Here is a 12,100-nt window from a genome sequence, read left to right as displayed (position 1 = left end):
TTCAGAATGTTTCCTTTTTTGTGAATTCAGCAAAGCAAAGCACTCTGGTGTGACGTGCCCGTGCTGCTGCTCGTGGCCTGTGGTCCAGCCCCTAGGAAGGCATGGGTCCAGCCAAGGGACGGTCGCTGACTCCACGTTGCTGGCATTAATGCTGCTCTCCGTTTTGGCAACAGGGGCAGATAGAGGTCAGGAGACACAGAGGAGGTGATGTTGGCAGAGTTTTGTCACCCTGAGACGCTGACAGGCTTTGGTAAGGACTCGGGCTGCAACAGAAATGGCCGTGCTGGGACAGGTTTCAAAATCTCTSGTTCCTCCTGTGCTGCCTGCAAAAGTGCTGAAGCAGGACCAAAGGTTCAAAGTGCCKTACGGATTTCACATGACCAGCAGTGGCTGTGTGAGAAACACTGGTTCTCTGAAGCACTGCAAAAAATTTGTCCTGGTTCTTGAACATCAAGACTTGTAAATAAAAGAAATTATCACAGGTGGCCTGCTGTTGCTGACTGAGAGGTGGCTGTCACCGCTGGGTGGCTAATCATTTTGCTGTTGGTCAGTCAGCTCTTCATCCTGTGGTRGTCTGTGACTCCATGAGTTTATAGTTCACTTTCTGGAGGTGATGCTGATGTAGTGTACATAGCAAGTAGCTTTGAATCAGCGCGGAAAACCAAACAATGCTGGGATTTATCTGACCAYGTGATTTGTGAGTGAGTGTCAGGCAGAAGTGAAAATGCTTGGTCATCTTGCACACCTCAGCTGTCCATCTTGGGGAGATCTTTAAAAGCACCATGAAGAAACATGATGCCACAGTGTTCTGTAATTCCAGCATTTTCAAATTTGTGCAAAAGAAAACGTGTTTTCATTCAGTAGTATGGATGCCACCAGGGTGTTGATGCCTTGCTGTGTAAATGCCATGGTGGGAACACCAAACTGGACTTCCACTTGGATGCCCTTGGTGTGCCCTAAGAAAGGGTCAGCGTGTGCAGTGGGCTCCTGCTTGCTGGCTGTGTGCTGACGTCCCCGTGCCGGCAAGCCCCGAGTCTCCCTGAGAACGCGTGTGCGAGTTACAGCAGAGTAGCCAGGGCACTGCAGATCCATGGTATTGCTTATWGCATGTGAAATTCCCTACGTGGAGAAGCCTGGAGAAAATCCTGCAGGGCAGGGAGTGATTTTTATGTGGTAAATATCTTGATTAACAACCAGCATCTCCTCAAGCTTTTTTTTTTTTTTTTTTTGTGATGATGACAAATTATTTAGAAATAGCCTTAAGTTTCATTAGCTTGGGTTCTAAAGCCTCAGACCTCATTAACTGATCTCTGCTGTCAGTTAGCAACAAATCACCTCTCAGTGTGAGCCCATTAGGACCAGATGACCTGAAAACAAGTGCCATTACCTCCAGTGGTCTGCTGAGACCTGGTATTAATTAAAGTGAGCCCCTTCCATGTTTGCAGTTGGCAAGCGACACAGAGAGAAGGCTCATGAAGAGACAGTTCAGTTCACTTGTGATTGTGCTTCCCATAGTCTTAACCCTTCTTGTCTTCATCTAGAGACAGAGACAAGCAAGTTGCTTTCTCACATCTACCCAAAAGCGGATTTTGGCTTTATGCTTCTTGCAGTTAACTGAAAATCTTAGCAAATCTTTGCAAATAACCTTATTCTTTTCTCATTTTGGAGAAAAAGAGAGATTTTTCCAACACAGAGAAGCAACACTTTCCTTTTAGAGCTAGTACCACTTCTAAACATCTTTTTCTCTGAGATCGAGATCTGTTGTGCTTGATTTATGTGTTGACCCCATAACTTTCATTAGTAGGTGATCATTTTTTTTGTTAGCATTTTTGGTGAGTGTTACTTCCAAGGGACGTTTGGATGTACGACCCTCAATTCACTTTTAATCTGGGACCCTTGATTTGCATCCCTTTGGGATGTGTTTTTGGAGGAATCAATGTTCCTTCTCCCCCGAGGAGGGAAGCCTTGTAGTCTTGTGCCGTTGACGCATACTGGGACGACGTATGTTGGGGAGTTTACGCTGGTAAGTGCTGTCTGCCTCCTCATCCCCTCTCCTCGTTATAGCTACATCCAGCCCCGCTTCGTGCACCCCTTCTGAAGATGTGGGTGCTGCCACCTACTCCCAGCCCTGCCGGATCCACAGTGTGACTTTGGGCAAGGAAAGCTATGCCAGGTCCAGAATTTTATTTCGCTTCCCACCCAGCACTGAGGTGAAACAGCCATTTGAAATGGGGCTAGAAAAGATGTCGGAAGAAATGATGTTAGGATGGGCTGTGGGTAAGAGGAGGTGGCAGAGCTGATTTAACAGATATTCTTCTTAGGCGATCCTTCTGCACCGTTCTGCACGCGCCCTGTCCCTGCAGAGCACGCGTGCTTTCCGTACCCTGGACAGGAGGGATGCGGGGACAGGCAGCGCTCTGGCTGGGTGTATTCTTAGCTCTTCTGAGCACACGCTGAGAACTAGGCTAACCGCTCTGAATGAGCGCGGCACAGCATACGACTTCCAAAAGYGTAGCTCCGAGGAGACAATATGTTTAGAGGATTCTGATTACTGTTAAGTAACCTAGATTTATGTTTCTCCTTCTGTGATTTTAGTTTATTTTTATCATGTTCTCCATATACGAGCCTCCTTCCTGCCTTTTATTTTGATTGCTCTGGCTCTACTGCTTTTCCGAACGCTAAGCAGTAATTGTTATTTTTTTTAACAATTGAGTGGATTCCTGTTATTAGGCCTTATTTTCTCATATCTGGCTGCTGTTCATGATGGTGGTGTTTGAAGCACAATTAATACCAGCTGGTTTTCCTAAGCAAGGCAAACAAAGCCAGAGAGTAGCAATAAGAATTGAGAAAGACCAAGCRTATTTTAAATATTTTTTTCTCAAATATTCTAGCGCCAAGAGCTATACTAATCAGAGTTTGTAATTATACAGAAACTCTTTCCAGCAAATACACATACACACACGCTCTGCTAATTTTGTCAAGCTTTTAAAAGGTTAAAGAAAAGCTACATAACCAAAACATCTTTATTATTAATGATGTTAATAACTTTTTACGTATTTCTTAAGTTGGTTTCTTAATTTCTGATCCAAACTAGATTTGCTGTCGTTTCACTGATCCTTTTTGCTTCTGACTCAACTATTTASTGTTGGGGCCTTAAAGTGTGACTTCAATTTCAGGTCAGAAGTGATTCTTGCAGGTGCAATTAAATGTGTGCAAACTAGAGGAGATGGATACCAGAAGTGTCTGTACCGCGCGTGCTGCGCCAGCACTCACCGAGGGTCCGCGGTGTTAATCTTTGGCTTTCTCAGTGCACCCTCCGTGCTGGACAGAGGCATGTTTTGCTTTATCTGGTGCCTTCGTTAACCTGGTAATCAAGAGTGGATTTTCAYTGTGCCTCCTCTTCAATGCGAAGGATCCTGAGACTTTTCTCTTCAGATGCTGTATACTCCATCCTCTGTTACCCCAAACTCTGCTGATCTTATTCTAACAGAGGGTTTGATTYGGTTCCTTTCAAAATTGATTTCTTAGTGGAATTATTCCCATTGGTGTCTGGAGTCTTTGGATCAGAGCTTTGTGCATCAGGTTTTCAACTTCCACAGTCGCAGCTTCAGGTTCTGCCAAGGCTGGCTCCAAATCTTGCTCCTTGTGATACTGAAAATCCCGTGYGGATTCCCCAAGAGATTTCTCTCTTCTTACAGTATCGTTTGGCCATGTTTCTGACATCTCCCAGGAAGCAATGTAGTGCTTCTTGGGTTGTTGCCCAGCTCAGTGGCTAGTTGTCCATCTGTTGTCCACTCTGCAGACCCTGGAGGTGCTACAGGCATATGTACTGCTGGCGGTGTCCCATCCTAGTGACAGGATGGTCTGTAATTAGCCCAAAGTAAAGCCGGCATGCATACAGAGTGTGTCATACATATATATGTGTATGTATAACTTTTAACCAGAATGTGCTTATCATGTCTGCTGGAGACACCTCATTATAGTAGGGGTTCAGTCCTTCCCCGATGAAAGGGGAATGAAAAACAACCAGCCCCAGAAATGCTTTACGCCGAGTTTCTGTTGATCACACTTCTTCTCAGAGCAAAGACTGAACTTCCAGGCAAGACGGAAGTAAATCTAGTCGATAGTTACGGGAATGGGCATATGGTTGTGTGAGATCGGGCTCCTCTTGAATGGAGGGATGTTGGTGTTTTTCTCAATTAAAAAAGTAGCCAGGCTCCCTCGTTCTCCTTTCAAATCTACTGTCGTTTGAAACATCTGAGAAGAAGGATTTTGTTGAATGGCAATTTGTGATTGTTCGTTTGGGTGCTCTTAGGTGCTTGGGTCTTGTCAATATAGAGATAAATAAATACATTGTTATCACTTAGCAACCTGAGCTAGATTCTGCACAGAAGTAGGTGTTTTGTCGTCTTTGGTATGAAAGCTAGAACTACAGCGTAATAGACCTATGATTGGCAGCCAGGCATATTTTGTGTGTTTTGTATTGTTCTATATTCTTAAGATTTACCTGCCTAGGACTTAAACGTTTCCTTTTGTCTCACTTTTTTGGGGTAACCTTTGGTTAAAAATCAGGTGATTAATGCTTTTGGTAGCTTTGGTGTCTAGTGCTGTCAGCTACTAATGACTCACCTCGGAGTCATCTCCAGTCATGGTGCACAGGAAGACGTTTAAAGCATCTCTTCCCAGGCAGGTCCAGGTGTTTTCATTGTACTCCTAAAAGTGCTGTTTTATGGACACTTCATTGCTTCCTGACCCTAAATCCTGACTTTTGACAAGCCGGTGGAGGCAGGGAACCTGTGCCTGTATGTTGTGGTCAAGCTGCGTTTTGCTGTAGGACATGCACCCGGTGTTTTAATGAACTATGAAAGTAGACAAAGTTTTAAAAAGTGATGGGGAAGTTAAACTTGAACGTTAGTGTAAGAACAGACTAGGTTAAAACCAGAGGGAAGCGAGGCGATTTGAATGACCTAATCTGATTTACTGAGGCGTCCTGTGATACTTTTTTTTCCCTTGGAAAAATGCAAGAAAAAGAAAGCACTACTGCTAGTTCAGAGTTTTGTACAGGTCATTTTTAGGACACCTGACACGCTCGATCTTGGTTTGCAGGTTTGGACACATTTTCATCCAGCAAACGGCTTCAGCAGGTGCAACTTTCTCCTGTACAGAAGCCTTAGTGATGTTATTTCCAGGAAAACATAACTTGCTTGTTGAGGAAGAAACAGAAAGCAGCTTACTGCAGAGAGATGTCTGCGTGAGGATGCCCTGCCTTCTGTCTGGGCTACGCATCTAAATCTGGAGGCAGGGAAAACCGGAGTGGGTGAATTTAGGGAATTGCTGTGTGCAGTGAACTCTGCAGAGCTTTCRTTGCACCTTGAAACACAGTAACTTATCTTAGAGATTTTTGGTCGTGTTTCCACGGGGTCCGTAAATCGGAATTCATGCCAGGAATCTTGGCTGTGATCAGAACTGGTTGAGCACAGAGGTTATACAAAAGTTAGAACTCCTAGATTTTATTTTTTAGCTATATGAGGAAAAAAACTTGTGCAAGGGTCTAATCTAAAGTTCAGAAAAGGCCAGGGTGAGTCTGAGGGATCAGATTAAAGCAGAGTCTGCTTCAAGACAAATGGACAGAGCAAAAATGATATTTTTAGACCAAGGTGTTTTTTTTTCTTTCCCCAAAAGATGTCAACAGCTTGCAAAATCAAAACAGGCTTTGTCTTGGAAAGATCCCTCACAACCTAAGATGTTCTCATGACCACACAGGATTTCAGCAGAAAGTTCTTATTTTTTTTTTCCTCCTAAGGAAGTTGAGAGTTGAAGACTGTTCAAGCCTGAGCTTATGCTTGTAGAATAACATTAGCATTGTAACAGTCATGTCACAGCCAAGTTTTGGCAATACCTGGCCTTGCAGCCCCAACTCCCACAGCTCAGGAGACTGTGTAGCTGATGCACCTGTACAAAGTACGTTTGCTCCCATGTGCAGGTTTAAAAAACTCCGCGGTGTTTGGGGACAGGGTGTCTAACCAAAGCTAGGAGGAGCATCTAAGGCTGTAATTAGATAAATTAGAATTGGACTGGCTTGTTGCATTTAAGGATTTAAAAAAAATAAAAAAAATTAAAAGTCTTGAGCAGAGACACCAGGATGGTGTGGCTGGCCGCGAGGCATTCCTCCTCCCCGGCTCTGCGCCCCCTCCCCGCTCCCATCACACACTTAACTTGCGCACGCAGAGACACAATTTTGCACTCTCCTGTCTAGGTGCAGGTGCCCCTGTGGATTTTTCTAATCCCAGCTCCCTCTTCCTGATAATTGTTTGCGAGCCGCGTGGAGCGGCTGCATTGACAGCCTGTGAATTTGGTGTGATGCCCATAATCAGTTTGTGAGACCGCGCAGGAGGCCACCCACTGCCCTTAGGACTATCTGCCACTTAGTGCAGTAAAGCAACATTTAGAACAAGGAGGAAGTCGGTACAAAGTAGGGCGAGGGACGAGAGGGGAAGAAGCCTGCAGGAAAATCGCAGGGAGAACCGAGGAGCAGGTGATAAACTTCTGTTGGCTGCTTAAACTTTTCAGCTAGAGCAGCGCATGGCTCTGCGTTCTGGATACCTGTCCTGGCAAAACCGCAGAAGCTCCTCTTCTTGTTTCATCACCTCTTCTTCTCTAACGATTCACAGATACCAAGTCCAGGAGAGAGGCTGTTGTGATCACCCAGGCTGGAAACCCAGCCCAGAAGTTCCTGCGTCAAGCCTGTAAGTCATTGGAGCTGTAGTAGCAATTCCCAAAGGCTCTGCCTTGAGCCTTGTGTACAGACTAAGCTGTGTTGACATGGCGAAGCCAAATCCTGAAGTGTGGTTTGTTCAGGGTAGGCACRTAGTGCCTTTCACCCTGCATCTGGACTCAGGAATGTATAGCAATCGTAGGATCCTTGCGTACTGCCTTCTTCCAAACTCCTTGGTCTTCTCTGCAGCATTTTTCTCCTGTTGTTTTGCTGGTGTCTTTCTGTTGCTGCAAATTCGGTTTCATCCATGGCTTCTTCTGTCCCAGGCCAGCCTCACAGTACTCAGGTGTGTTGTTTGTACAGGATCCGCTTGCATGGAAAGCTTGATGCAAAAACAACAGCTTCTGTACCTTGAGCATGGGGCTCTGCCATCCTCCTCTTTGAATCCTTCTGTTTATTTTCCATCGTCTATCGAATCAAGCTTGTTTCTTTATCGCTTTTAAGTCCCTCCTTTCCTGCTTATCTCTCTCTCCTGCATTCTCACCATACTCTACCTTACCTTTCTCAAGACCGTGCCATGTTCTTCTATTGAAGCATCCAGCCATTGGGCTGCTCTTAGCCCTTCTGCAGTCCTCTGACTGCTGGTCTGACTCTGCAGCTTCCCTCCTTTCTTTCCTCTTGCCCCTCTTTAATGACCTGAGTGGAGAAGGAAGAAGATWTTGCTTCCCCTTCCCTTACACTCTTCCAGCTTGTTCTGCTTCCCTTGGTACACCTCCAGCTGGTAAAACTTCCCRGTTTTCCATCTCCATCTTCACCTCTCAGCCCTAATGGATGATCTTTTCTCCTTCCTTCTTCTAATGCTCTTTTCTTTAGATGTGCTGTGTGGGACTCACCAGATCCAATTAGTGCTTTGGTGCTCGATTCAGCAGCCTGGTGATTTGGGGGCTGAAGGCTAATGCTTCTTTAGAGCTAGCCCCTCCTTCCAGATAAACTTCCTACATCACTTGGGGCTTTTAGCTCAAGCTGTAGTACTCATCTTTGCCCAAGTGTTGCTGGAACCTAGGAACGAACAGACTGAGCTAAATTTGTGTGCTGCCCAGCCCGGTATCTCACCTCGAACAGCGGCCGTACCRCAGGCTATGGAAGAAAGATGCTGGAAGCTGTGCAGGAGTTAGATGAGAAGATGCGTCTCTGCTCCCCTGCTCTGAGCACCGAGGGGAGTATTGTGATGGTCCAGTGGGGTTCAGACCCTGCCACGATTCAGCTTGTGGATTAAGGTGTCTAAATTTAGGTGTCTATGCGTTGAATCCCCTTAAATCAATGGAGATCTAATCAATGTGGTTAATGGAGTCTAGGGAGCAGCTCAGCTATGTTTAGGAGTCTTAAACTGCAGACTGATGTCTGCCCTGTTGGCTGGACTCTTAATATTCTTTTATTTCATAAAAACTTGCTGTCAAAAACAAGTGTGATAACTTCTTTGTAAGTGAACTGCTGGTGTAATTACTACATCAGAACTGGTTTACGAGGAGCAGGATTTTCAAATCAAATTTTCTCAAATCACTTAGTAATTACCAACTTCAGATATTCAAAAGTTGGTTGTCAGGCTTCAAAAATAATTGGCATTAAAAAAAGGTAACCTTTTTCCCCAAAAAAAGTTTTTTTTGGGGGGGGAGGGGGGGATTTTTGGCTTGTAGTTTCCATGCCTCTTGATTCCTGAAGCCGTGTCTTTGTGGACATGAGGTCAGAATGTTTTTTAGAAGACAGGAAGAAAAAGAAGGAGGTAGAAAGCTTCATTTGTTATTACGTAGTCCATCGACTCTAGAAACTGGGGCTGTGCCGACCAGAGGCATAGGAGAGCCCTGAGTAAGGCTGCTTTCCAGCAGACAGCGTAAGGCCCCGGTTTCACGTTACAAGACTTTTGCAGCAGTAGCAGCGTAACATATTCCCAGTGCCCAGTTTGTTGGGATGCTCTGTGGACGGAATTGAGGAAATGCTCTGTAAAAAGAAACATCAAAGAATATGCAACTTTTAAAAGCTGGATCTATTCCCCGAGCTCTGAGCACCTCAGAGAAAGGCTGGACTGAGTGATGGAGGGGCAGAAATACCCTAAACCAGCACTGAACTAAAACCAGCATTGCAGACCCGTGCCCAGAGTTCCCAGACTCAAGGAGGGACCCTTGCCTTGCCTTGGTTTAGATATCATCAGTGCAGGCACCTTCCTTGGAGTTAGGTCCCCAGAACTCCTTTGAAGGTCAGTGGAGACCAACAGCACCTTTGGGGGTGTTTCACATGAGCGCACGTAAGCGTCTGTTTTGGGAGGAGATGAAACATCCTAAAAAATGCCCGTTTCTCTGCCCTGGGCTGCCAAACAAGCCCATGGAGATACCGCCTTTGGTGTGATGAATCCCACCTGACCATCTCTGTTAGGTGTTTGTACAGAGCTAGCGCGGTAGATCCCTGATCTGTGACTCGGCCCGTAGGCAGGGTTGTCATCGCCATAATCCTCCTGCGGTCATTTCATTAGCTTCGGTGATGAACTCGACTCAATAGTCGATGTTCTTTGGCCGGCCTCTAGGAATTAACCTCGTTAAACCGTCCTTGCCGCTGTCGTTTCTGCTCACGGTGGTGCGAGATTGAGGAGTACCTGCTCGTTGCTGGACRTTCTCCTCTACCTGTTTGCTGTCGTCCCACTACGTGGGCTGCGGGAAAGAGTTCGCAGATTGGCTGAAATAATTTCAGAACTGTAAMAACAAACCCTCATTAGTTTCTTAAGCGTACTCCTCGTGTTGGGAATTTGGGAGATGAGATTTAAATCTATGGCAACATTTAATTTCATATGCACAGCAGGGGAGTTGCTGTAAGTGGAGGAGCGAGTTCATCCGCAGCACCAAATTGAATCTGAAAGTAAAATGCTTTTATTACCGCGAGCCTCACAGCAAGTGTCTCTCCCCGGCTCAGCTGAATCGTTCTTGTTTCCAGAGCTGCCACTCTTTCACTTCACGTTCAAATCCTTCAATTCAGCCTCCGAGCAGAGGTTGGGAACCCAACAAAATTTGCCCTCTCCACGATTAAGTCTAGCCAATCTCTAAATACCTGAATCCGTGGGGCAGCACCAGCAAAGCCATAGTTAAGGCTGACTTAGCTTTACTTTTAAAGGAACCCGTTTTAGGCTCATTTACAGTTTCTCAGAGCTTTCAGATTCTGACAATATGTATTCGCAGGACTCGGAAAATTTAAGGAAACAGCATTCAGTCATTTTGGAGAGGGGAGATGAAGACAAAACACCCGGTCTGTCCAGAATAAGGAGCTTCTGAGCAGGGCTAGCGTCAGCGTGGCGGGTGCCAGCGGGACGCCTGTGGGTTCAGGGCGCGGTGGAAGACTCGCGGGGCGCTGGGAGCTCTCCCCGGCGTTTGCAAACCYGCCCGCGGCCTTGTGCGGGCCTTGCCCAGCAGTTGTGCTGCTCCACATCTTCCCATCACCCGGCAAAAAGGCAGGATGCGCTGTGGAGGCATGTATAATGCAGCAGCTCGCAAAATATGTTCTCCCGTGGTTTTCATTTCTCTTTTTTTTTTTTTYCCCTTTTCTTTCTTTTCTTTTTAAAGCCCCCCAACCACTATTTGCTGGCAGATTTTTGGCTGAAAATTTTTCTGAGTTTTGCTGCATTTTTTTTGGCTGAAAAACTTTTTGGCCGGGAGTTGTTAAAGACTTCCATTTTCAGCCTAAAATTTCTGCTTTGGGGCTGTTGGGTTTTGTTTGCTTGTCTCTTTTTTTTGGATGAAAAAGAGAAAATATTGGGGGGGGGGAGGGAAAGTAATTTGAAGACAGAAGCCATTTTCTGCCAATAGGCTTATTAATAACCCCCGTTCTGACCGAAAAAAGGCTCCGATGAAAATCCTCTGTCACTAGTATCTAACCACACTGATGCTGACAAGTCAGGGAGCCTCCTCCCTGCTTTTCGTATTAACATATGCAATGACTTAGATCACTGCAAAGCTGCAGAGAGCTGCATTATTCAAGTGCTGGAGGAGGCAACGGAAAATGAGCTGTAGTTATCATCAATTGCCTGCTCTCTCTTGTTTCTATTAATAAGTTTATTACAGCCCAAACGTTTGCTTTCGAGTGGCGTGGTTGGCAGAGGCTGGGGGAGCAGGGCTGACTTGGGAGCCTGGCTTGGACCAAGCACCCTGCTCCCACCCTGCCGTTCGCATCCTGGGCCCGCTGGTTTTGTGCTCGATGGAAGAGCAAAGCGATCAGCTGGGAAAATTTCAGGCAACTGGGCGTAAAACGCAGCTGGGGGCATTTCCACGAGGGGACTGAACGGCGTTGCGGCGTTTTCCAGCCCGGCTCGGCCGGCAAGCACCGCGGCGCGGGGGATTTGGTCCCCAGCCACGCGGGAAGGCAGAGATGCAAAGGGCTCTGCCGCCGCCTGTGAGCCGCGGCGTCTCTCCTGCTCCTTGTCGCTCAACGTTTCCATTTCTCTGATTTTTTTCTTTTTTTTTCCCTCTGTCCCAAGGTGGGCCTTAATGTGCTGGTTCAGCGAGCGAACAAGTTTACCCCAGCCACCCGTCTGCTGATCCAGAGGTTTGTGCCGTTCCCTGCTGTAGGTAAGAAATGATGCATTCTCTCTATATTCCGAGTGTTTGCTGTAAACCTCACTGGATTAAAGCTGGCAAAGTGTCCAGCTAACTCCTGCCTCTCTGGCTTATGCTGGGTTTTATATTGGCTATGATTTGAACACTCGGTCGTAGCGTTCGCTTTGCAAGGAGCTGCGCCAGTGAAGCCCCAGCGCGGTGTCAAGCAGCAGTTTCCACTTTCAGGCAGCTGAAATAATCAGCGCTGCCTGATCACAGGCCATCCAAATCCTAGAGCTTTTCATTTTCGAGATACTGGCTGAATCCGTGTCAGATCAAATCCTTGAATCAGCAGTAGCGCCGTTATTATTATTATTATTTTTTTTTCAATGAAAAAGGAATGAAGTGCTCCTGTTCTGAATACATAAATTTCTCGGAGCCGTGGATCAAACGGGGCTGAAGTGTGTGAATGCGAAGGCTGCTGCTGGCATTTGGGAGCACAAGATAAACGGCTCTGCAGTGGATTATCAGTGAGCCGCTCGGCCTCTGAGCGGGGAAGGCACACACTGCACTCAGCCGGTGACTCTTTCCTGAATCCAGTGGTTACAGCGTTCAGCAAATTAGGAGTTATTTTGGCTGTGAAGAAATCTCCAGTGGTCTCAGTTTTGTTTTGTTTTTAATACATTCATATATATATATACACACACACACACACGCACACACACACACACACATATATATAAAAGCCTGTTTATTTACAAAGTGCAAAGACATTTTTGTCCAAAGCAGGAAGGAAATCAAGCAAGATAGGGTT

The 12,100-nt window shown here is 46.2% G+C and overlaps 1 protein-coding gene across 8 annotated transcripts in view; it reads left to right on the top strand.

Moving 5' to 3' along the window:
• SFXN5 (sideroflexin 5) overlaps nt 1–12,100 on the top strand; it is a 109,565-nt gene that overhangs the window by 57,854 nt on the left and 39,611 nt on the right. For all 8 annotated transcript variants that reach the window (XM_026072764.1, XM_026072766.1, XM_026072760.1 and 5 more), the window contains one exon: nt 11,229–11,319. In XM_026072764.1, coding sequence (XP_025928549.1) covers nt 11,229–11,319 — 91 coding nt within the window. The remainder of the gene's footprint in view (nt 1–11,228; nt 11,320–12,100) is intronic.

This window comes from Apteryx rowi, unplaced genomic scaffold (assembly GCF_003343035.1).
Source record: "Apteryx rowi isolate R43461 unplaced genomic scaffold, aptRow1 scaffold_35, whole genome shotgun sequence".
Lineage (NCBI taxonomy): Eukaryota > Metazoa > Chordata > Aves > Apterygiformes > Apterygidae > Apteryx > Apteryx rowi.
Note: the sequence above shows the minus strand (reverse complement) of the source record. Positions and strands in the feature narration are given on the sequence as shown.